Here is a 24,700-nt window from a genome sequence, read left to right as displayed (position 1 = left end):
CTTACGAATTTCTTCATGGTATCAGAGTCTACCACAGAACGAATAGGGCCCACACTACTTACCCCGTGACAAGAATTAGGAAAAATACTGGCCTATAAGTGAGGGAGGGTGTTGAAGAATGATCCCACATTGCCCGTGGAGAAGATTTTGGGCATGTTTATAAGAAATAGACAACCCTCTCTTATGGGACCGATTTTATGAAGTGAGTTAGGCCCACGAATTTTTTCATTTATTAGGCGGAGTGGTTTTTTCTGTCTAAATTAGTCTCCAAAAAGGAACAAGCCTGAAAATAAGATTGAGCCATCTCTCTCTTTTGTTTGGAAGATATTTCAGTAATGAGCCTCTCACCTAGATGATGAGTTGAGGTAGTGTGATTCTTATTATGATCCTCAATGGTCCAACAACTGGGTCCAGTTTCTGGTGCAGAAAACCAGCATCCAATGCGGTCCCTCCCCCCTTATATGGCGTCATTTTCAATTCCAGGTTACTGCTAAGCCAAGCCAATTGCCCTCGAATACCGGCATCCAGTGTATCTGTCGGTTTGAATCTCTCTCTCTCTCTGTAGTTAGGTGAGGGACACACATGGGCTAATGCCTTATAAAGGTTATATAGGAAATCAACTTTAAGCCCACCCAACCATGGATACCATGTTGTGAAACAGAAAACAATATCAAAGAAGAGCTTCCATTAAAAGTGTGGGAAAGAGACTGTGATATGATGCATTTTAGCTTCTCTATGGAAGATCACATGAGAAAGTGATGGAGCATTTGACCCTCCATCTCTCCTTTTAATAATGTGGGTTAGGAGAAAACTTAGATTATGATCACCTATCAATAATAGTTAGGCGAAAGTCCAACCAAAAAGGGACCCACCTACACACTTTTGGATTGTTTTGATTTGATGACTTTTAGCTGCTAAAAGTTTTGTTCAACTGCAAAATCCATGACCCAGTTTTAGTCTGCTTTTGAACTCTTAAATGTAATCATTAAAGCTGAAGAAGATGATAAGTACACTAGCGAAGACTGATGAAGATCAGAAAATAAGACAAAAAGATGGAGTCAAATTAAGAGAGAGAAAGGTTTCCAGAAGAAAGGTATGATGCATAGTACTAACAGTGTTTTGCAGAAGAATTTATGGTGGTAAGAGAAGATAAGGGTGCATGAATAGGGAAGTAAAGAAGGCCCAGTACAACTACAATTGCCAGGCTCAGGGGTTTCTTGGAGTAGCATTAAAGGCTTTCTGGCTAGATCTTCATTGCACATTACCAACACCAACTCAAAAATAAATTCTTCCAAGATAAAAAGAATGAAGCAAAAAGGAGTGGCAGATTTATAAGCAGAGAAAGTTACATTGATGCTTTCATGATTTTGGTTGGAAAAGAAACATGGGGTTTTGTTCCGAGATTCTCCACATGATCATCATCATTTTCATTCTCATATCATTGATTGCTGGCAAGGTGTTGAATGCTGCAGAAGACTTCAATGTTCATGGAGATGGGATTGGATACTACATTCAGAAAGTTTCAGGAGAGGATGAGAGTCAAGAAAAGGGAGCTTTGATTGTGGAAAAGTTCAGAGCTTTGCTGGGACTGAAAAACTTCCACATAAGAAATCCATCACATAGAAGTCATGAAAATATGGCACCATCACCCTCTCCATATCCCACCATTGAAGCTGAAGCTGAAGCTCCATCGCCATCTCCATCTCCAGTGCTGCATATCCATGCAAATCCCCATCATCCATCACACCGGTCGAGTTCAAATATCCCACAACACGACAAGGCTCAAAAAGAGAAGAGAGGAAAAGACCGAGTCAGAACGATTCTTGTTGCAGTCATCTTGTCTGCAGGAGCTGTCTTCTTGGTTTGTGGTCTTGGATTCATCTGGCTCTGCAAGAAACGCAGAAAACTGAGAAAGAAACCCACAAGAATTCTATCTGTCTACAGCAAAAAAGGAGGAACCAGAGGTAAACTAAAGAATGTGAGTACCCAGGATTCAGCAAGCAAGGTGAGCAGAAATCCTGGCCTTGATCTATTTTATCTTAATTCATTAGGAAAGGATTTAGAGCAGCAGACTTGTCTTAAGCAAATTACTGAACCTGTAAACACATCATCATATGATAGCACCCCTAAATGTACAATGCATGAGATGGAAGAACCAATTCAAGAACATGTAAAGATAGATTCTGAAAATGCTAGTAGCTCTTCTACAAGGGAAATTACATCTGTTCATGAGGATGCAGAGTCACTCATATATGAATCAGATGGTGGGAATTCTTCATCTGAGGGAAAAATTATTCCCATTGAATGTCATTCGTCCGATGATGAATCTTTCCATTCTTTTGGTGAATCACTTTCATGGAGAAACGCCCGGCTTTCCAATGCTTCAGCTGGTAGTCTAAGTGAGAAATCAGATATTTTAAGTACTCCACTGGAGTCACAGATCAAATCTTCTCTGCCCAAATCTTTAGATATTGAAATGCCTCCACAATCTCCAAGCTATCCAAAACCAGAAAAACAAACAGTTGAATGTTCTTCAGACAGTCAAAATAGTTTGAAGCACCCATCACCACCACCACCACCTCCGCTGCCTCCACCGCCCCGTGTGACGTGTTTTCCTTCTTCTTCTTCAACTAGAATTACATCTAAAGCTTCATGTTCTTTCACATTGCCAAATTTATCATCTCCAGGAAATTCATTTTCTTCATCAGGAACAAATAGAACTCCACAAGGAGACACACCTTCTTCACCTGGAAACCCTCCTAAACCATCACAATCACAAGCTCCATCTCATATTCCTCCACCACCATGTCCACCTCCATTTTTCTCTGCCAAAGGCCCACCTCCTCCACCATCTCAACTGCCTCGATTTACACCAATGGGGAAAGATGGAACTCCATTAGCAAAATTGAAGCCACTCCATTGGGACAAGGTTAGAGCTGCCCCCGATCGATCAATGGTTTGGGATAAGCTGCGATCAAGTTCATTTGAGTAAGTTTCTTTACACTATAATTAATGTTATTTAGTAGACTATTATACGATTCTCATACAATTAGAATGACGTGGAAGTGAAAATCAATTTTTTGATCATCAAAGCTCTTGGATTACCTGGTAACTGGTTCTGGCGGGTGGGGTCAGTTACCCATAGGAGTTTGATTAACGGTGAGGATTGTTGTATTGTATGCGTTTGCGACGTGCAATTAATCTTAGTAAAGTTCTCCTACGTTATAAAAATAAAAAAATAAAAAAAATAATAATAAAAAAAGTTGTCAAATCATCCCAGTAATACGGGAGTCGTATAGTAGTCTACTAAATAGTATTTTTCTTATGTTATTGGTTACTTTTTTCTTCCTTTCTTTCTGCATACAATTGAACATATTATGATGAATCATGAAAAAGGTTGGACGAGGAAATGATTGAATCACTTTTTGGATACAATCTACAAACTTCAATGAAGAGTGCAGATGAAGCAAAGAGCAAGACTCCCTCTCCAAGCAAGCATGTGCTAGAGCCAAAGAGACTACAGAACATAACTATTCTCTCAAAAGCCTTGAATGTGACTGCTGAGCAAGTTTGTGACGCACTACTACAAGGTATAAGTCCTAAATTTCAAAGCATAAGCAATCGTAATTAAGTGAAGTTTTCCCTATAGTTTTATCCTTAAGATAAAGTACCGCAGAGTATTTGAAAACATATAGCTCCACATCTCTTATGGTGAGAGGAGTTGTATATTTATAAACGAGTAATGCATCGTTATACAACTGGGATGACATGGTAATGAAAATAAGTCTTTCAATCAGCAAAAGCTTATAAAAAAAAAAAAAAAGTTACTGCCATATCATCTAAGTTGTATAAATATCATTTCTCTTTATAAACACTTCGGCTGATAAAAAAATATGTGAAAAGGTTATTTGCTATCAGCATATTTAAACTTCCTCTGGCTCTTTCATCTTTTTCAATATTATCAAATGGTGGGAAACAGGGAATGGGTTGAGTTTACAACAACTGGAGGCACTGGTGAAGATGGTTCCAACCAAGGAAGAGGAGGGAAAGCTCTCTGGCTATAAAGGAGATATAAACGAACTGGGGTCTGCAGAGAAGTTTGTCAAAGCAATTCTCAGGATACCATTTGCCTTTGTTAGAGTTGAAGCCATGCTTTACAGAGAAACTTTTGAAGATGAGGTGGTTCACCTGAGGAACTCTTTTTCAATGCTAGAGGTAACCATCAAACCATAACCACAATTACTTTTTCCAATATAATAATCACTCTCACCCTTATTTATGTTTGTTATCAGGAAGCCTGCAAGGAACTCAGATCAAGCAGACTTTTCTTAAAGCTACTTGAAGCTGTGCTGAAAACCGGCAACCGTATGAATGTTGGAACAATCAGAGGAGGTGCCAGAGCATTTAAGCTTGATGCCCTCCTTAAGCTTGCTGATGTGAAAGGAACAGATGGGAAAACAACCTTACTCCACTTTGTTGTTCAAGAAATAATCCGCTCAGAAGGAATTAGAGTTTCAGATAGCATTATGGGAAGGATCAGCAAGAAAAGCAAAACCAATTCTGTTGAAGAAAGGGAAGAAGATTACAGAAGAATGGGGCTTGATCTTGTTTCTGGCCTAAGTACTGAGCTCTACAATGTGAAAAAGACAGCTGCAATCGACTTAGATGTTCTTGGAAGCTCTGTCTCAAATCTATCAGATGGAATGGCTAAACTGAAACATCTAGTACATAGGGAGTTGTGGGTGGATGAAAGCAATGGGAACTTTGTCAACTCAATGAGATCATTCATTTCTTATGCAGAGGAAAAGATAAAAGAATTGCAGGGGGATGAAGATAGGATCCTCACACATGTCAAAGAAATTACTGAGTATTTTCATGGAGATGTGAGCAAAGATGAAGCCAACCCACTTCGAATTTTTGTGATTGTTAGAGATTTTCTTGGAATGTTAGACCATGTTTGCAAAGAGCTTAGAAGCTCAAAAGCCCCACGAAGCCTAAATCCTCTGGCACCATTCCGGTAGTTTAAATTGCTCGGTGTGTTTATGAGATACAACCCATCACCTATCAAATACTGACTTTATTTTTGTTTCTATGTAAAGCTTTGAAACATGTAGATTGGATTGTTTGTCTACTATGAAATTGTTAAACTACCACTTATTCCAAAAGTTAAGTCGATAGAAAATGGTTAATGTGTGGGCTCAAACTCCATCTTAATAAGGGATGCGAAACACATAGAATATTTAACTCCATAATGATGAAGACAAAGATGAGAGTAGAATTCAAGATCTTTGCTTTGATATCATATCAAACTATAACTCATCACAAAAACTTTACTGACAAGCAAAATTAATTTATTCATTTAATTTATATTCAATCACAAATGGTTGAGCTTGAAGGCTTTTTTTAGGGGTTAGTTGAGTGGATTGAATTGCTTTATTAGGATTTGAAACAAACAATGAATTTTTTTGTCAATCAAACGCAAATCTAAACTAGAAATTGGTATATTGGAACTTTAATTATAAACCCTTACAAACTAGCGTGACAATTCAAGTAACACTTACATGTCATCTACTAAACAATTAAATTTTTTTGTTTTTTCTCATATGACATAAGTTGTGTCTCTATCATTTCTCGCTTTTTTTAGGGGTTGGGTTGAGTGGATTGAACTGCTTTATTAGAATTTGAAACAAACAATGATTTTTTTATTTTTTTTTTGTCAACAAAAGCAAATCCAAACTAGAAATTGATATACTAAAGCTTTAATTATAAATCACTTACAAACTAGCATGACAATTCAAGTAACACTTATCATGTCAGACACTAAACATCTAATTTTTTTTGTTTTTTCTCATGTGACACAATGTAGCACCTTAAATGGACTACTACGTAAATTTGTAAGAAAGTGCAGTGTTCCAAGCATTTTCTTTTGGTAAATCACCAATAGGAATTGATATGCAACGGGTTTGGGAAAAACTAAAAACTACTGAGAACATTTTAGGCTAAACAAAGAAATAAGACAAAGCTTGTTAATTGACTAATTTTAATATCCCAATATCTCTAGTTTATAAGGAGAAATACTACATACACTCTCAAATGCGTCCTCACCACTAATATAGCATTAAAAATTAGTATTAAATTTTAAATTAAATGATAATTTCTACTTTGTAAAAAAAAGGTGCAATAAATGCAGACTTAAAAATGCATGCAGCAATTAGACCAAACTGATCACACATGTAAATTTTCTTTTGGGAACTCCTGAGCAATAAAACATAAACGACATCGTTCTTTTGTAGCACAAATCTAGAATTAGCAAATATCCCAAAATGCCCCAACCTGTCAAGCAAATATCGAAACTATCCTTCAACCCATAATCCCGCCTTTTTTCCTCTTTACAGTTTCTTCACGCATCAAGAACTTTCGGGTCCCCCTACGTGTTAGCTTCCCATTGAACGCCATACGTGTACAGAAATTGCGCGAACAACAAAGCGATTAAAACGCTGACGTGTCAAACTGCTATTTGCTAGAACACTCTAGCACCCCAAAACAGCCCAGAGCTTATAAATACTCGTCGTAACTCTCTGCTTCCCTCAACTAAAAATATTGACGAGATCAACTTCCGATCACTGCGAAAGCTTCAGCGAAACGTTCAGAGTCGCAGACGCCAACGAAACGTCATCTTCAAAAAGAGAGCTGCGCAAAACAACAACAATGAGGTTGAAGGACAAAGCGGTGTCGTTTTTGCTTCTCTTTGTTTTAGGTAAGAAAGGAAAAGACAAAGCTGTCACTCAGTCTCTGTTTATCTTCTTCTTCTTCTTTTTTTTTTTTTTTTTTTTTTTTTTTTTTTTTTAGATTCACATGTGGAGCTCTGTAACTTTGTTTGGTTGGAGGGAAAGTGTGGGAAAGAATAAAAAAGTTAGAAGGTTTTTGAGTTTTTTTTGTATGATATTATGATTCTTGGGAAAACAACATAACGAAGATCTTATGGGTTTTTTCTTTATTTTATCTTTCGATTACTTGTTTAGAGTAATTTCTGGCAACCAAACAGGGGACGAGAAAGTTTTGGAGTAAGTTTTCGGTTTTGGAGATATGAGTGCTCTGAATTTGCAGAAAAAAAAAATGATAGTATTCCTGGTTTTTGTTTTTAAGATTACTTCTTAGATCTCCTTGTTAATAGAAAATTCAATAAAAATAAATAATTCGTTTAATTTTTATCTATTTTACTTTGCATTGAAATGACTTCCAAATGTTTCTTTGGAAGAATTAAGATTTGGGTTTTAGCAGAAACTCAACTGAATGTGTGTGTGTGTGTGTGTTTTTAAAGAATTTTTGTTAGGGGTAGCAGTGGCAGCCGGTGAACCGAAGCTCGGGACCGTTATCGGTATCGATCTGGGAACCACCTACTCGTGTGTGGGGGTGTACAAGAACGGTCATGTGGAGATTATAGCCAATGATCAAGGGAACAGAATCACCCCTTCGTGGGTCGCATTCACTGATACCGAGCGTTTAATCGGAGAGGCCGCAAAGAATCAGGCGGCTCTCAACGCAGAACGTACTATTTTTGATGTTAAGCGGCTTATTGGGAGGAAGTAAGTGAATTTCTTTTCCTTTTAGGCTCCGTTTGTTTTGGTTTGAAGACGAAATGGAGAAAGGGTTTTATGTTTTGAAAGGTGAATTGAAATGGGTTTCGTCTGTTTTTGTTGGTAGGTTTGATGATCCGGAGGTTCAGAGGGATATAAAGTTTTTGCCTTATAAGATTGTGAACAGGGATGGGAAGCCTTATATACAAGTGAAAGTGAAAGGTGAGATGAAGGTGTTTAGCCCTGAGGAAATCAGTGCTATGATTTTGGGAAAGATGAGGGAGACGGCAGAGGCGTATTTGGGGAAGAAAATAAAAGATGCTGTTATCACTGTTCCAGGTATTATAAAAACTTCTTTTTATTTTAAAAAAGTTTGAATGTTCTGAATGTCCTGAGAATTTTTGAATGAACAACTGAGCAATGATAAGGATGGAAATCATGATGATTTGTTTGTCCTAAATCAAGGAATGTGCATGAAGCTCTCTAATCTCATCTCTTGACCCTGTTACGAATTTCTATACTATATACTAGGAAGAGAAGAGGTTGATGAATTGTCAGTTTCTTATGTATATGAATACATTACTTGCTTTGAAAAAAAAAATATATACATTACTTGCAAAACCAGGGCAAGAAAGAGAGATTTTCCTTTGATATTTCTGAGAGTTGTGATTGTTATGTCTTTGCGTTCATGACCTAAAGGGTTTCTATTTCTTGCTTGTTGTAGCTTATTTCAATGATGCGCAGAGGCAGGCCACTAAGGATGCAGGCATTATTGCCGGGCTGAATGTGGCTCGGATAATCAATGAGCCTACGGCCGCGGCTATTGCCTATGGTCTGGACAAGAAAGGAGGAGAGAAGAACATTTTGGTTTATGATCTTGGTGGTGGTACATTTGATGTTAGCATCCTGACCATTGATAATGGGGTGTTCGAGGTTCTTGCCACTAGTGGAGATACCCATTTGGGTGGGGAGGACTTTGATCACAGAGTGATGGATTACTTCATCAAGTTGATCAAAAAGAAGTACAACAAAGATATCAGCAAGGATAAAAAAGCACTTGGGAAGCTTCGCAGGGAATGTGAGAGGGCGAAGCGAGCGTTGAGTAGCCAGCACCAAGTGCGCGTGGAGATTGAGTCTCTTATCGATGGTATTGATTTCTCAGAGCCACTGACAAGAGCAAGGTTTGAGGAGTTGAATATGGACTTGTTTAAGAAGACAATGGGGCCAGTGAAGAAGGCTCTGGAAGATGCAGGCCTGAAGAAAACAGATGTTAGCGAGATTGTACTTGTTGGAGGAAGCACTCGAATTCCCAAGGTGCAACAGCTGTTGAAAGACTTCTTTGATGGCAAAGAGCCAAACAAGGGTGTTAATCCTGATGAAGCTGTTGCCTATGGGGCTGCAGTTCAAGGTGGGATTCTCAGTGGCGAAGGCGGGGATGAAACCAAAGGTAATGATTCAGTTTTAACATTAATTTGTTACTAAAATGTATGGAAAAACTTCATTTCGACCTCTGAATTACCATCTCTTTTGACATGTCCGTTCAAACTTTAAAATTTCTTATTTGAACTTCTGAATTTTCAATTTTTATCACTTTGGACTCTTTTATTAAAAATATAAAATTACCTTTCAATTTTCTTTTTATTAAAAAAAAAATGAAAAAAAAAAAATTTTAAAATAGGTTACAAGGTAACCCAACTGTGAATCATATTGTGATTTTTTTTTAAAAAAAAATTTAATTTGAAATTAAAGATAAATTTAAAATTTTATAAAAAAAGTTAAAGGTATAAATGTTATTGTCTAACTTTTAAAGTTTAAAATATAATGGAAGGATTCAAGGTGATAACAATTAAAAGTTTAGAGGTCTAAAATGAAGTTTTTCCAAAATATTTAGATAATGCTTAGTAAGATTTTCCCTTTTGTCGTCTGCAGACATACTTTTGCTTGATGTTGCTCCTTTGAGTCTGGGAATCGAAACCGTTGGAGGTGTGATGACGAAATTGATACCAAGAAACACTGTTATCCCAACTAAGAAGTCTCAGATCTTCACCACTTACCAAGACCAGCAAACCACAGTGTCCATCAAGGTACAACATATGAATACACAAAAATCGACATGAGAAACCTCACTCTTGATAAATATTCTGCTGCTTACGCGTGTTGTTGTTGAAAATTTTCAGGTCTTTGAAGGTGAAAGAAGCTTGACAAAGGATTGTCGTGAACTTGGAAGGTTTGATCTATCGGGCATTCCACCTGCTCCAAGGTAATCTAAAACAGAACTTACATTAAACTTTACTGCATTGCAATGGTTTTTTTATATCATGGGTTTCTTATCAAATGATGTGATTCTTATTGCAGGGGAGTGCCCCAGATTGAGGTAACCTTTGAGGTTGATGCCAATGGTATCTTACATGTGAGAGCGGAGGACAAGGCGGCGAAGAAGTCGGAATCCATCACCATCACAAACGATAAGGGGCGTCTGAGCCAGGAAGAAATTGAAAAGATGGTGAGGGAGGCTGAGGAGTTTGCAGAAGAGGATAGGAAGGTGAAGGAGAGAATAGATGCCAGAAACCAGTTGGAGACTTACATATACAACATGAGGAGCAGCATTACTGACAAGTTTGCAGATAAGATTGATTCGGAGGACAAGGAGAAGATTGAGAGTACACTGAAAGAAGCTCTGGAATGGTTGGATGATAACCAAAACGCAGAGAAGGAAGATTTTGGGGAGAAGTTGAAGGAGGTGGAAGCAGTGTGTAATCCTGTCATAAAGCAAGTTTATGAAAAGAGTGGTGGAAGTTCAGCTGAATCTGAAGATGAAGAACCAAATGATGAGTTGTAGAATGGTTGGAGGATATGAGAGGCTTCCCAATTGCTTTGTTTTTTTTCTACTAATTACTTTCAAAGCTTAATTTTACTCGTTAGGCGAAACGCTCATTATATAGGAGAAATATAGTTATTAAGTTTTGTGGGTAATTGTATGATTTTTACTGTTCATGTGTGCAACTAGTTGAAATTACAGGCATGGAAGAAAAAAAAATCCATGAAAAATCCTAAACGGCATAAAATGATTTCAGTTGAAAAAAGTTTGGCCATTTTTAGTTGTTTGTTTACTAACTTGCATATGGCCGAGAAAACAGTTAATGGGTCATGGCCAAACAGGCTCTAACTATTTTTTATATGGTTCCATATACTCCCCCTCTATTTGTCAAGGGCTTTTATTCAAAACTCCATTATCACCCGCTATGTAGACAAATTGGTCATCCAGCATTAATGGCAACCTCTGCAACTCTCTGTCTCATCATCTCCATCACGGCAGCTCTTCGCCGTAGCCTCCTTAAGTATTGTTTTAGATCTCTGAACAAATTAAAATAATATATTTATACTTATATATTATCACCTCAAACATAAAGGGGAAAAAAGGAAAAAAACTTTGACAACTAGTTTATCAATAAACCTGCAACGTGGTACGTGGCATTCAGATTCTTTGCAAGCATGAGCATGAAATTGAAGAAGAGACCACATTTTCCTACAGATAACACAACCTCCAGATGCACGCATTTTGCATTTCATTCCATGGCGAAAAAGGCCCTTCATCTTGCGACAATCTGGGTGCTGGCAAAGTGCAGAACGACATTGTGATGCGTGCACCAGAAGATCAAGCATCTTCCTAAGCTGCAATGTGAAATAAGCAACAACATCAGACCCAGGCTACAAAAGATGCAAGCATCTCCAAAGCCTAGATAGTTATGAATGTCTTTCATCAAGATATGCACTGGGTGAGAAATTTATAGTAATACAACTTCTTGCAAAGTCATTTACAAAGAAACACAAAAACTTACGATAATTAGACCCAAACACTCGTGATAATTCTAACCATAGACAGAAGCAACAGGGTTTGGGGCTTTTTCAGGCAAAAGAAACAAAGATAAATTTGATCTGATAGAGCTACTAGGATTAATGTTGATGCAGCAGAGAACCGCAATGATGCATGAGGTTGCAATAATATTTACCAAAGGAGGTGATAAAACAGACGATCTTTAATTACAAGCAAGACAAATGATATGCAGCACCTGCACAACTCTTATTTGCCAACATAAACTTAATGCGAAGCAAAATAGCGTAGAGTTGACTCTGATACCACATGTTAGCATATAAAATTAGATGCTATAAAATACGCAGCTGAAATAAGGATTCAAAATTACCTCTAGCCATGTTTGCTCAAGCGAATTAGAAATTAAACCCTGCAACAAAGAAAGAGATATCTTCTAACCTATGTCTACCAATGCCAATAGATTGTTTACACAGGGCTCTATTTATAAGTAGGTCATGGACCCTCAATCTTTATTGGTTTCTCCTCCCATCAAGGAATAAAATTAGAATAAATTAAATACAATTTCAGTTTTCACATGAATCATTTATATTATGGCCCTTATTTATAAATGATTCATGTGAAAACCGAAATTGTATTTAGTTTCGGCCACCCCACACCGGCTGTATGGGGTGGCCGAAACTACCCCAGCCCCTTGGGGGTGGTCCGGCCACCCCCAAATGCACTCGTTCCCTTTTTTTTTTTTTGGCCAAGGGGGTGGCCGGACCACCCCCTTGGCCACGGGGGTGGTTCGACCACCCCCAGATCGGCTAGGGGGTGGCTGGAGCCACCCCCTTGGCCAAAAATGGGGTGGTCCGGCCACCCCATTTTGGCCAAGGGGTGGCTGGAACCACCCCAGCGTTTTCCTGCTTTTTTAAAAAAATATATATATATATATTTTGCTTAAAAAAAAAAAAATTAAAGATGAAAAAGTCAGCCACGTGTTAGTCCGCACTGTAGCTGGAACAGTGCCGTTCCAGCTACAGTGCGGGGCTTTCCCTAGGCAAACATAGCTAGAGAGGCAGAGAGAAGTGGGAGTCTCTGTGTTTAAAGTTGGTTTTATAACCGCTAAAGTCGGTGGGGAAAAAAACCTAAACGTATTAAACACGTAAATGCACGTTTCACTTCTTTTTTCTTTCAACGTACGTTTCACTTAATTATATTTGGGTTAAAGACTAAATACCTCTGGAGTTTCATAACTTTATTTTCTTTTTCCTAGGTTTTCATTTTTATCACAGAAGACCCATGTGATTTTGATAATAGACCAAATTAGTCATTAGTTGACTTAATGGAATTTCACGTGGACTAATCAAATGTTGGCACGTGGCACCCACTTAATTTTTTAAAATTTTTTTTAAAAAAATGTTTTTTTTTTAAATAAAAAAGAAAAAAAATTGGAGGGCCGAGCCACCCTCATCTGGCCGGATGGGAGTGGCTCGGCCACCTCGTTGGAGCCAAGGGGGTGGCTCAGTACCCACTGGGGGTGGTTTAGGCCACCCCCATGGCTAAAGGGGGAGGCCAAGCCACCCTCAATTTTTTTTTTTCCTTTTTTTTTAATTTAAAAAAATTAAGTAGGTGCCACGTGTTAATATTTGATTGGTCCACGTGAAATTTCGTTAAGTCAACTGACATAATGCCTAATTTGGTCTATTATCAAAACCACATGGACCTCCTATGATAAAAGTAAAACCTTAAAGGAGAAAAAATAAAGTTATGAAACCATATGGGGTATTTAGTAAATAACCCATTATATTTTGCGGGGTTTAACACTTATTTATTGCAATTCTAAACTATACTTTTTATTATATATAGTATATTTAATTTCACTCTCTTTCTCTTACAAAAAAAAAATTGAATCAAATCTACAACACCGTTTAAAAAATACAACATATTTGAAAAGTAACGCTATAAACTAAATTTTTATTTCATAATTATCATACGGTACTAATCTTGCATAACCATTCAACACTTTGGATATATATATATATATATATATATATATATATATATATTTGTTAACAATGACTAATCTAAGGCTCGATTGAAATTGCCACATCATTATTTTAGAATTATTGTGGATAAAAATGTAATATATAGTATTATTATTTGAAAGAAAAAAAATCATATTTGATTCTTAGGTTGTCATGATATTAATTTAGTCATTGGGTTTTTATTTCCACTAATAAAGTCTTTAGGTTTTGTTTAAGTTTAAAATATATCACTTTATCACTTTATTGTAAGAATTGGCAATTGTCATATGTAACATGTGTTTCATTTGACAAAGCAATATGCCAATATCTATGTCAACATCTTAATGCAATGGCACACCGACAGAACCATAGTATTTTGTTATTGTGGTTTGCTCTTTAAGTTCTTAGGTTTTGTGTTTCTCTAAGTTCTACATGTCATGTTGTTAAAGTATTGATTAAGGGATTAAATTTACATTTTCCTATTAGCTTAAACTTTTGAAAAAAACTGGTGAGTTAACATGGTGTCAGGGCCAAAGGTCCTCAGATCAAACCTTGACTCTGTTAATTTATCTCATTTTAATTAAATATTACACATGTTGGACTCCATCTCTTCCTATTAGCTTAAACTTTTTGGACAAGATGTGATTTAACACATGTCAATGATTTTTTAGGAGTCTTTTTTTTTAATTTTTATTTATTTATCTTTTTAATTCATGACTCAACACTTGTTGATATGACATTGCATTTTACTGTAAAATGACATATGGATATATTTTAAATGTGGGCAAAACCTAAGGACCTTATTATTCAAAGCTGCAAGGACTAAATATGATTTTTTTTTTCCTTAGTTTTTTTGTTTTGTTTTGTTTTTTGGTTTTTTTTAACAACCTAAGCTAAAATCTTTTATTTACGTCACCTAAGATAAATAATTAATAAAAAAAAATAATAATTAAAAAAAAAAAAAGCAAAAAATAATAGTTTGGGTCGTCCTGTTTTTCGGCCGTATGCTGCTAGGCCGTTATTTCAAACCCCTAGAACGTTGAGTCCCGACGTCTAACCATACGGCGGCGTTTAATATTTGAATAGAGAGAGTGTAAAAGTGTGAAAATGCGTTCACTCTGACCCAACTGCAAACCCCGACTCCGAAATTTCTTCCGCTCTGGCGGGAAAAACCTCAGCATTGGGCACAACTTTCCTCTCTCTGTCTCTGGTGTGTGTTTCAAATTTTCTGATTATATTTTTTATGTAAGCTTCTGGTTGACTTTTTTTCTTATGTAATAATCTCGAATATTATCTGTATTTATCTCTCCTTTGATATATTCTTGGGTTTGATAAAACTGAAATTAGAATGGTTGATCTCTTTTTTATTTTTTATTTTTTGTTTTACGCCACTGCATCGTTTGGTTGCTGAGAAAATGGAGGAGAGGAAAAATAAGGAAAATTAAAATAAATAAATAAATAAAAGTTTAGAACTTTTCACCATCTGACGAGTATTTTTCATGTAGGAGTTTGGCATTGTGCTTCATTAGATTTTAATGGTTTGTTGAGTTGAGATTACGAAAGGGTTTTGGTGACTCCGTTTGGCTGCTAAGCAAGTGGAGGAAAATAACAGGGAATAAATTTTGGAATCTTAACATTTAGGTTGTTTCATCCCAAGGGGTGGCAGCGGTCATTGCTCGCCCCCCCCCCCCCCCCCCCCCCCCCCCCCCCCCCCTTGCTTGGTTCCGTTTCTTGCCTGGCTGTTAGAAGCTCAATCGGTTGAGGACCATCCTTGAAGAAGGGGAGGTCTACCCTTGGGACTAATTACTTATAATTTTTTTTTTAAAAAAAATGAAAACAAAAAACTTGGCTGGGCAAAGATTGGATTGAATTTTATTAATTTATTAATATCTTTTGCTTTTATGCCTTGTTTTTTTGTTCAGTTTAGATCACTTGCACTACAAATCTTAAGCTTTATTTTTTATTTTTCTTTCGATCGGAGTTATATCTTGGGGTTTTGGATTCTGATTTGCTGCTCTGCCTTCTATAGGCTTAGAGTTACATGCATAGATTACTAAGTCTCAATTGCCCATTTTGTCATTCATTTGAAATTAGTGCTGGAGTTATGGTCAATCTTTTTTTATTTTAAATTTTTTCAATGAATTCTAGGTGATATTTGAATTCCTTGCTATTTAGGACCTGCATTATCTCTGATATTCCACGAAAAATTCTCTTATTGACCCTCTTTATTAATTTTTTTCCTTTCCTGTAAAATTTAAAAATGTATGTTTAGCCAGCACTTTTTTTTCCCCTGATTTATAGTATCTTGTGAAGACAAGACTAAGACAATGTTGCTTTTGCTAAAAAATTTAGTTGTCATATGAAAGACATCTTTGAGTTATGAATTTGTCAGTTGCCTTATTTCCATAAAATTCATTTGAATCTAAAGCTTGATTTGTTAGAGTTTCTATATGGAGCTGATTGGACATTTCTGTAGATTGAAACTTTTCCCAATCATCCACTTTTGTTGTTCTTGCTGTCAGTCTAGCATGCTAAACCATTTCCAATTTGCAGCTAGACCCAAACAGAGCAGGGTTGATAAGTTACTGTGTTCTATCAGGAGATTAAAACTTTTCCCAACCATCCAATGTTTTTGTTGTTGTTGCAAGCTTGACTTTTGGTTCTTATTTTTTTTTCATCAGAGAACATTTTCATACCATGGATGGCGATGATATATCTTCTAATCAAGTCATCGAAAGACTAATTGAAATGGGATTTGAGCATTCCGCTGTCACAGAAGCTGTAAAAGCAAAAGGGTCATCTTTGGATGATGCACTTGAGTATGTCTTGAATGGTCCTCGTAGAAATAGTGGGGGTACATCAATTAGTTCCACCTGTTCCACAAGCAATGGCAAGGCTGTGCAAAAAAGAGCCTTGTCCTCCTTGCATCCTTCAAGTCAAACACGCCAGTCTAGCATACTGAACCATTTCCAATTCACAGCTAGACCCAAACGGAACAGGGTTGATGTTCTATCTGATGTGTTGGTTTCGGGATCAAACGTATTGCCTTCTTGTGTAGAAGAACCTAAAGATCTTTCTGGTATTGGTCGTAACTTTAAATCTGAGGTAGAGCCATTTCTAGTTGATTGCCCTCGAGAGTTGGAAATTGGATCAGATTGGGAGAAGAAAGTTACCAGTCTCTTGCAAAAGCATTTTGGTTATTCATCCTTAAAGAATTTCCAAAAGGAAGCCTTGGCTGCTTGGTTAGCTCACCAAGACTGTCTTGTCCTTGCAGCAACAGGGTCTGGTAATCTTCCTTGTTCAACTATATCTTTGTCTTTACCCATTCCTATTGTTTTGGATGGGTGCTAAGTAGTTGAACGCAATCACTTTTCTACAGGGAAATCACTGTGTTTCCAGATTCCAGCATTATTAACAGGGAAGGTTGTAGTGGTTATTTCACCCTTGATTAGCTTGATGCATGATCAGTGCTTAAAACTAGCCAAACACGGGGTGTCTGCTTGCTTTCTTGGATCTGGGCAACCCGACAGTACTGTGGAACAGAAAGCGATGCAAGGCATGTATAGCATAATATATAGTTGCCCAGAGACAGCTTTAAGGTAAAAGAAAAGATGTATAATATGTAACAACTATTTTACAGAGGTGTTTCCATAATTAAAAATACAATCTATGCTGCCACAGATTGATAAAACCACTTCAGAGGCTTGCGGAAAGTCGTGGAATTGCTTTGTTTGCAATTGATGAAGTCCATTGTGTTTCTAAGTGGGGCCATGATTTTCGGCCTGATTACAGGTTTGTGCTTTCCCTTCTGGCCGAGATGTCCTTTTTAACATTTAGAAGCAGTGGTTGGATTTGATTATAATCATTGCATGTTATTGCTTTATTACTAATATGTTACTATAACTAACAATAAATGGCTCAGCCATGCATGTTATTCACATGAAGGCAAGTGAGTCTGATCATAGTTAATCCAATCTAAAATACCCTGCTAGCAACTTTTTTTAATAAGATAACGAGAAGTCCCATATCTATGTTTTTTTTTTTTTTTTGATAAGTAGAAGTCCCATATCTACTTAGTTTGAGTTAGTTTCTATTTATTATTTATTGTTCACCTTGTTTAGCCAATTATATATTGTTTGTCTTTTCTGTGCCTTTGACGTTTTATCGTCCACTCCTTTTAGGCTTATCAATCTATTTCTTGTATTAGATGATTAGAGTTGTCACAATTAATTGACTTATATGTACTGATGTTTCAGGCGATTGTCTTTATTACGAGAGAACTTCAGTGCTAGCAGTTTAAAATTCTTGAAATTTGATATACCGCTGATGGCATTGACTGCTACTGCCACAACACAGGTTCGAGAAGACATTCTCAAGTCTCTACGCATGTCAAGGGAAACAAAGACTGTGCTTACTTCATTTTTCCGGCCAAATCTTCGGTTTTTGGTTAGGTTTTTTGTTATACCTTTATGTGCTCATTCAGTGTGTTCTCTGAGATTTATGATTTCTAGATGAAAAATGTTAGGCTTACAAACAAATTTTACAAAAAAACTTTTACAACATGATGTGGCACAATATGATTGGGTTTCTCAAAAGTTGAATTTATCTCTTTTCCAATCATGTTGTAAAAGTTTTTTTGTAAAATTTGTTTGTAAACCTAGCATTCCTCTTTCTAGATTGATCCTTGCAATGCAGTTTTCAATTAGGAGAAGAGGAAATTCTAAGGTTTTCCTGATGGACTGTTGTTCAATTATTATTTGATTTAACTCTTATTTGCTTCATTATACTTCGTGTCTGATTATAACGTCCACAATTGTTATTGAAGAAATCCCTATAATTCACTTACTGCCATTTACAGGTAAAGCATAGTAGAACATCGTCACCATCTTCCTATGAGAAGGATTTCCGTGAACTGATAGACATATATGTCAGAAAGAGAAAGAGTGCTGGCAAGAAACAGACTGTAATCTCACAAGAATTAGATGATGCATCTGATGGCTCTGAGAATGGTAGTATATCTGAGGCAGATAGAAGTTCTCCAAATGATTTGGACAACATTGAGGATTCCTATTCTGGCAGTGATGATGAAGTATATGCAGTGAAGGAAAATGGTTCAATAGCTTCAAAGGGAAAAGAAATGTCAGTTGAATATTTGGAAAATGATGTTGACATTTTTCAGGGTGTGGATGATTGGGATGGTATGAGCCTTCTGGTTTTTATTTTTTATTTTTAAATAAATTTTTTCTTAATTTGTTTTTTCTTCTGTTCATATTCTCTGTTGTTTGACTAATAGATACTGTAATAAGTAAAGTAGAACCTGAAAGAAATTTCAAGAATGAAATGTTAACTATGTTTTATCACCAAACTTTCAAGTTCGTTCTAAATTGATGATTTTTCACAACATGTCAATCGCTTTTATTCCTGCAGTTGCCTTTGGTGAATTCTCTGGACAATCTCCTCCTGCATGCTGGGATTTGGGTGGGCTATCTGAGACAATTGATCCACCAAACAAACCAGAAGAAAGACTAAGACTTCTGCGTGAGCCTTTAGAGCAAGGACTAACTATTATATATGTTCCTACTAGAAAAGAAACATTGAGGATCACAAAATATCTTTGTGGGTTTGGTGTGAAAGCTGCTGCTTATAATGCTTCGGTATGTATTCCATATGGCAATTACTAGAAGTTTATTCATATGCATAATATGAGGTCTATGACCAACTTACCATATGATGTTGTTTTCTAACTCTATCTGTCCACTAAGGCAACCCCTTAGCCTGAAAAGAATTATTTTAACAGAAACACTTGGTTCCCCTAATTTCTGAACCTCATTTTCTTATTGGGCCTTTTTTTTTTTTTGGGGGGGGGGGGGGGGGGGGGGGGTGTGGGGGGTCTCGGGGGCATTACAATTTAGTGCCAAAAATTGGTTGTGTGGAATCCATAATGGTAAGGAAACATCCATAGACAGGGAAATCAGGCGGACATCTCTTGATTTTCATGTAATTTTGAGCCTTGCTTGCTAATATTCTTTTCTTTTATTTTTTTGTAATTGTCCTAATGTGCCTCTCATTTGTGCTTATTTCTCTCCCCAGTTGCCAAAATCACATTTAAGGCGGGTTCACAAGGAATTTCATGAAAACTCTTTAGAGGTATGGACTTTCATTCTTCATAGAGATTACTGAAAGTGGAAAAGCCGAGATGGTTTCATGCGTCCATAGATATCATGTTGAATAACTAACCAACTTCTCAATCAGCTATAGCTTGAAAAGTGGCTTCTCCTCTTGTAAAAATAGGGTGAAGGGCAGGGCCATGGTTCAAGATTCAAGATTCACCAGTTGCATGTAGCATCGAAGAACAAAGAAAAACTGTTTTTATATATGTCATGCTTGGTCTTTGGCCATCGCATATCTTGAGGAGTGTCCTAGATAAATCTATGTAAATGGTAATTTTTAGTTGAAGAGAATACTCATTATATCTGTATTTTCTCAATTAAGAGTCGAGTTCTGCTTCCAAATCAGAATTTAGGATTTTAGTGTTGAGCATAAATAGTGTCTATAGAATTTTCTGATATATTACTGTAAATTCAGTACACCTATGCTTAAATATTTCCATACTACCTGATGATGAGATTGTTTAAATATGATTTCAAGCTTGGTCAGACAAAAATGTGTTCAAGAAGATGGTAAGACTCGTTCATTTTAGATATAGATTTTTCTAGTTATTAATACAATGTTTACTTTTTGTGAGTATAAATCAATTCAATTTAAAATCTAATTCATCAACAGAGATTGCTGATGGTCTTATAACATTTGTATTCCATTGTTGGCTCAAGGAAACTAAAGCTCTACACCTGTTAATGCTATATCTGCCCACAGAGGGCAATGGCCTTATTCTATTTCGTTTGTTCTGTTTATTTCACAAGAATATTGTGGCGATAGGAAACTTCAATTTGTACTCATCTATACTGTTACCTGTCACCTGCAGGTTGTTGTTGCAACAATTGCTTTTGGAATGGGGATTGACAAATTAAATGTCCGAAGAATCGTCCATTATGGTTGGCCACAGGTGATCTCTTAAATTTGACTTGGGTGCAATGTTTACTGGGTTTCGCCATTATTTGTTCGTAGACTTGTGCACTAACTGTTACATATCACCTGAATATCTGTTTATTAGTGTGGAAATTTGCATTCATACAAAAAATAGTGTGGAAATTTGCATGCTCTTCTGCCTGCCAAATTTGTGTTTTGTTAAAAAAAAAAAAAAAAAAAAAAAATCATTTTTTTGGTAGCGTGAACTTCTTTTAACCATTAGTTTGCTTACAGAGTTTGGAGGCATATTATCAAGAAGCAGGTCGAGCTGGCAGGGATGGGAAATTAGCAGAATGCAGTAAGTTCTTTTTTTTTGTTAAATTGTGTATTTATTCCTAAATATAATTGAAATTCTTAGTCCACAGTTTCTTCTATGTGCTTGCGGCTCCCACATGCCCTTTTGTTTTAATTTCTTTTTCACCTTGTATTGCTTTGTGGAGAATGGTTTGTGTTGTGAAGTCTAGATAAAGAAATGCAGTGCTGTAAACATAAAAACAAATATATTGTGGTGTTTTATCATTCATATATAGAAAAAAGTTAAATAGAATCTGTTATGTTTTTGCCAAGCAGCTCTATATGCAAACCAAACACGAGTGCCATCACTCTTGCCGAATAAAAGAAATGAAGATCAGACTAAAAAAGCATATAAGATGCTATCTGACTGCTTCAGGTTAGTGACAGTTGCATTTCCTTGCAGCCATTTTTTTTTTCCTCTTCTTGAACAGTTTATTACAAAGATAAAATTGCAGATATGGTGTGAATACTTCTTGCTGTCGGGCTCAGACACTTGTGGAGTACTTTGGGGAGGATTTAAGGGAGAAGTGTCTATTGTACGTAATGCTTCCTTTCTTCTGTTGGATCTGTTGATAATTTTTCTAGTAAAATTTTTCAGGGTAGGAATATTGTAATTATTATTTGTAAATATTAAGCAATGAGTCTGCTCCATTGCCATGGTTAGTAATCCCTTCTGTAATGATGGTCTATAAGGGATAACCTCATCTAATATGCAGGTGTGATGTTTGCGTTGATGGACCTCCTGAAATGCAGAATTTGAAAGAGGAGGCTGATCTTTTGATGCAGGTTATTGCAGCTCATTATGTAAGTAATGGTCATGCTTATTTCAGTTGAGTCAAGATACTACGTTTTTTGTCATAAATATTTGGTTTTAGCATGGCAATATAGCTGCCAGACACTATGCCATTGACCATCTGATGAATAGGTGATTTGATCGTTCTTGATATGTTTTGGCATCCTATTTTTCTACCATGGTCTGCACATGCACAAATGCATGCATACATATCTGCATGCGTGTATGTAAAAATTACACATGTATGTCTGGATATTCTGTCTGGGAAACACTTTGGTCAGCTAAATGCTAATACCCATCTTGAGAACTTATTGCCAACCTGCTAAGTACAATACTTGTAGTATTGAAATTCTAAGCAGTGTACAGACGTAATATGTGCTTTTGGAGGGAGGGTTGTTAATTAATATTATTTTAAAATGAGATTTGTGTTGAATTTCAGGATAAGAGCAGTTTCATGGATGGGTTATATGATGATACCATGTGCACTGACATTAAGCAACGGAGATCTACGGAAATGCCAAACCTCAGAGTGCTTGTCAGTAAAATAAGGGAGCAGGTGATGCTAAGTCAACTCTTTCTCTCTCTCTCTCTCTGTGTGTGTGTGTGGAAACATGTGTCAGATTTTTTGATATGGCGTATAAGACATTTTTCTCAAATTGTTGCTGTTTGCTATTTTTTCATCTCATGACCATGTACAGTCTCAAAAATTTGTGGCAACTGATCTGCGTTGGTGGCAAGGTCTTGCACGAATTATGGAAGATAAAGGGTACATCCGAGAGGCAGATAACAAGGTATACAATTGGAAAATGAGTTTTTCCTTTTCCAGTTGCAATTTTTAGTTGATATAGTTGATCAAGGGAGAGGCAACACCTTGGGAGGTCTTATCCCAAGGGAATTACATGGACGGGCTAGGCTAGTCTGGCTTCTGGTTTCGTTGAGTTTTCATCCGGTGGATTTGGCTTAAGGTGCTATAAAAAGAAGTACAGCATAAAAAAATTGAAATTAATTTTGGACTATTGAAAATGTAGTCTTTTTACAGCACCTAAAACAAAATCCGGGCTTTGGGCCATTTTTATGCTCATCCTTGCACTGATATATTTCTTCAGATTCAAGACACTATGGGGACTAAATATATTGGGTCGTGGATGTCATGCAACAACGTGAACTCTTACTTTCTTATAGTTGTTTTCTAAACCAAAATTAGTAGGTTGAAGATCATAAATGTCCATCCCTTGTACAATCCAACTAGTGTCAAAAATAGTTAACTAGTTGTTCTACCGTGTATCGGGAAGTATGCGCACACGTCTAAAACTGTGAGCAATGTTTGCACATCTGATTGTGCGCTATGCATATGGTGTTGCCTATTTGTGCCTGTATGTTGCTAGCCCTTGTGTGCCATTATTTTTAACTGCATTATCTTGTGCAGATTCATGTTCAGATTAAATTCCCAGCGCCAACAAAACTTGGCTTGGAGTTTTTGCAATCTAGTAGGGAACAACCTTTCAATGTTTATCCTGAAGCAGATATGCTGCTCTCAGTGAGCAAGCCCAAGTCTTATTCATCTTTTGCAGAATGGGGAAGAGGCTGGGCAGATCCTGAGATCCGTCGTCAACGCTTAGAGAGAATGCAAGTGCAACCGAATAGAAAGCTGGATGGGGCACGTGGTTCACGGAAACAAAAGCGTCGAGCACCACGAAAGTCACACGGTAGAAAATCAAACAAACAGAACCCATCTTCAAGAACTGTTCGAGGAAGGATAGAAGCAAAATTATCAAAATACAAGTGACTAATCAAGGCCATTGAATTTGTTGAAGCGTACAGTATATGTATTGAATCTACAATTGAGTTGTTTTGATGGTTAGATATCAATGCTTGAAATTGGAAAGAGCAGAGTTTGGTATATAACCGCATATTGAATTTGAAATTAATTACAGAACTTGTTCACTTCAAACTTTGGAAATAGAAAAGGAAGTAGTAATATCTAGAGAATTGAAGGAAAACATTTTGGACGGTTGTGATAGGAGGTGCAACGAAGGGACAAACATGTTATTGTAATTGAGAATTCTTTCTCTACCGGTAGAGGTACATGAGAAGAGCTCTCTCTTGTTCGAGTAGGGAGCTGAACAAGAGGTCTACCTGTTGGATCTTTTGCATGGAAACAAGATCCTCTTTAGTTCAAATGAAGTGAAGAGTATCCGGTTAGTTATATTTAAGGGGTAATTTTTTGTCTTTTCACTTTTTGTGAGACAAAAATATCTCTTAAATATAACTAATTGGAGATGATCCTTGTTCTTTTGCATAGGCAATGAAAACCCTCTCTCACTATCTTGTTATTATTCATTGCTCCCCTTTGGGCTTAATAATGGGAAATTTGGATCCGCATCAAGGTGGGTTTGCAAATTGAATTTTGCTTTGATTTTAATATTGACATTAATCATTTTGTTAATTTAAATCACCAGCCTTTTTCTTTGGGGAGAGAGAGAGAGACTTTGCCATTAATTAAGTACCATACCTTGCAAAATAAAGGAAAAACATATATAAAGATTTTTCTTCGTGATGAGGCATGGAAGCACCCAATAATGGTCCCACGTAATAAAAGAGAGAAAAGTAATTTGTAGCCCCCCTCAATCCAAGCAAAGAATCCCAAGACACTACATAGTTTCTTTCATATATTCAGCAAATAAAATGATAATAATAAAAAATAAATAAATAAAAAAGAATTCATGGATTATGGTGGCATCGTTTTTGCCATTGTGGGCTTCTCAGCCTCATTCTTCTTCTGTGTGCCTAACTTGAAGAGATGGCATCGGCAACAAATCACAGCAGAGAAACTAAGGCTCATTGGGGAGGCCTTGGAACATGCTGAAGAAAGAGTGCAAAGGTTCCAAGAAAGACACGACCGGATTCTAAGCCAAATATGCACATATTACTTGATCAATAAGGAGCTTGAGGAGGCATTGGCTGCAGCTCGAGCTGCCATGAATGAGGCAATGGAGTTCGCTGTTCATTTGAGAAGAGTCCAAATGAAGATCATTACCTCTTTCCCTGATAAAGTTGATCATGGCGAAGAATCCAATATTTCAATTGATTTTATATAGTCAAAACAATGCAT

At 36.7% G+C, this 24,700-nt stretch overlaps 3 protein-coding genes across 3 annotated transcripts; all 3 read left to right on the top strand.

The window, feature by feature from the left end:
- The first annotated feature begins 966 nt into the window (after positions 1 to 966).
- On the top strand, positions 967 to 5,159 carry LOC132168814 (Actin-binding FH2 (formin homology 2) family protein). Its single transcript, XM_059579872.2, has 4 exons — positions 967 to 2,988; positions 3,397 to 3,590; positions 3,980 to 4,215; positions 4,293 to 5,159. Exons 1-4 carry the CDS (start codon positions 1,385 to 1,387, stop codon positions 5,019 to 5,021), a joined length of 2,763 nt encoding a protein of 920 aa, XP_059435855.2. The 5' UTR covers positions 967 to 1,384; the 3' UTR covers positions 5,022 to 5,159.
- A 1,450-nt stretch (positions 5,160 to 6,609) lies between these two features.
- BIP3 (Heat shock protein 70 (Hsp 70) family protein) lies at positions 6,610 to 10,571 on the top strand. Its single transcript, XM_059579873.2, has 7 exons — positions 6,610 to 6,757; positions 7,322 to 7,586; positions 7,705 to 7,916; positions 8,302 to 9,024; positions 9,507 to 9,661; positions 9,755 to 9,837; positions 9,933 to 10,571. The coding sequence occupies exons 1-7, from the start codon at positions 6,709 to 6,711 to the stop codon at positions 10,414 to 10,416; spliced, it is 1,971 nt and encodes a 656-aa protein (XP_059435856.2). The 5' UTR covers positions 6,610 to 6,708; the 3' UTR covers positions 10,417 to 10,571.
- A 3,898-nt stretch (positions 10,572 to 14,469) lies between these two features.
- On the top strand, positions 14,470 to 23,516 carry RECQSIM (RECQ helicase SIM). Its single transcript, XM_059582071.2, has 16 exons — positions 14,470 to 14,625; positions 16,097 to 16,701; positions 16,795 to 17,014; positions 17,097 to 17,207; positions 17,672 to 17,861; positions 18,274 to 18,613; positions 18,843 to 19,069; positions 19,506 to 19,562; positions 20,398 to 20,478; positions 20,736 to 20,799; positions 21,072 to 21,171; positions 21,251 to 21,331; positions 21,512 to 21,599; positions 22,028 to 22,144; positions 22,287 to 22,379; positions 23,015 to 23,516. Exons 2-16 carry the CDS (start codon positions 16,113 to 16,115, stop codon positions 23,372 to 23,374), a joined length of 2,718 nt encoding a protein of 905 aa, XP_059438054.2. The 5' UTR covers positions 14,470 to 14,625; positions 16,097 to 16,112; the 3' UTR covers positions 23,375 to 23,516.
- The last annotated feature ends 1,184 nt before the right edge of the window (positions 23,517 to 24,700 follow it).

Source organism: Corylus avellana, chromosome 1, assembly GCF_965113065.1.
Source record: "Corylus avellana chromosome 1, dhCorAvel1.hap1.2, whole genome shotgun sequence".
NCBI lineage: Eukaryota > Viridiplantae > Streptophyta > Magnoliopsida > Fagales > Betulaceae > Corylus > Corylus avellana.
This window is presented reverse-complemented; position numbering and strand designations above follow the sequence as displayed.

Coding starts and splice junctions, on each gene's coding strand:
- RECQSIM (XM_059582071.2), top strand. CDS start 16,113: ATGGATGGCGATGATATATCTTCTAATCAAGTCATCGAAAGACTAATT. Junction 18,614..18,842: donor GGGTGTGGATGATTGGGATG/GTATGAGCCTTC, acceptor TTATTCCTGCAG/TTGCCTTTGGTGAATTCTCT. Junction 21,600..22,027: donor AGGTTATTGCAGCTCATTAT/GTAAGTAATGGT, acceptor GTTGAATTTCAG/GATAAGAGCAGTTTCATGGA.
- LOC132168814 (XM_059579872.2), top strand. CDS start 1,385: ATGGGGTTTTGTTCCGAGATTCTCCACATGATCATCATCATTTTCATT. Junction 2,989..3,396: donor CTGCGATCAAGTTCATTTGA/GTAAGTTTCTTT, acceptor ATCATGAAAAAG/GTTGGACGAGGAAATGATTG. Junction 3,591..3,979: donor TTGTGACGCACTACTACAAG/GTATAAGTCCTA, acceptor GGTGGGAAACAG/GGAATGGGTTGAGTTTACAA.
- BIP3 (XM_059579873.2), top strand. CDS start 6,709: ATGAGGTTGAAGGACAAAGCGGTGTCGTTTTTGCTTCTCTTTGTTTTA. Junction 9,025..9,506: donor AGGCGGGGATGAAACCAAAG/GTAATGATTCAG, acceptor TGTCGTCTGCAG/ACATACTTTTGCTTGATGTT. Junction 9,838..9,932: donor GGCATTCCACCTGCTCCAAG/GTAATCTAAAAC, acceptor TTCTTATTGCAG/GGGAGTGCCCCAGATTGAGG.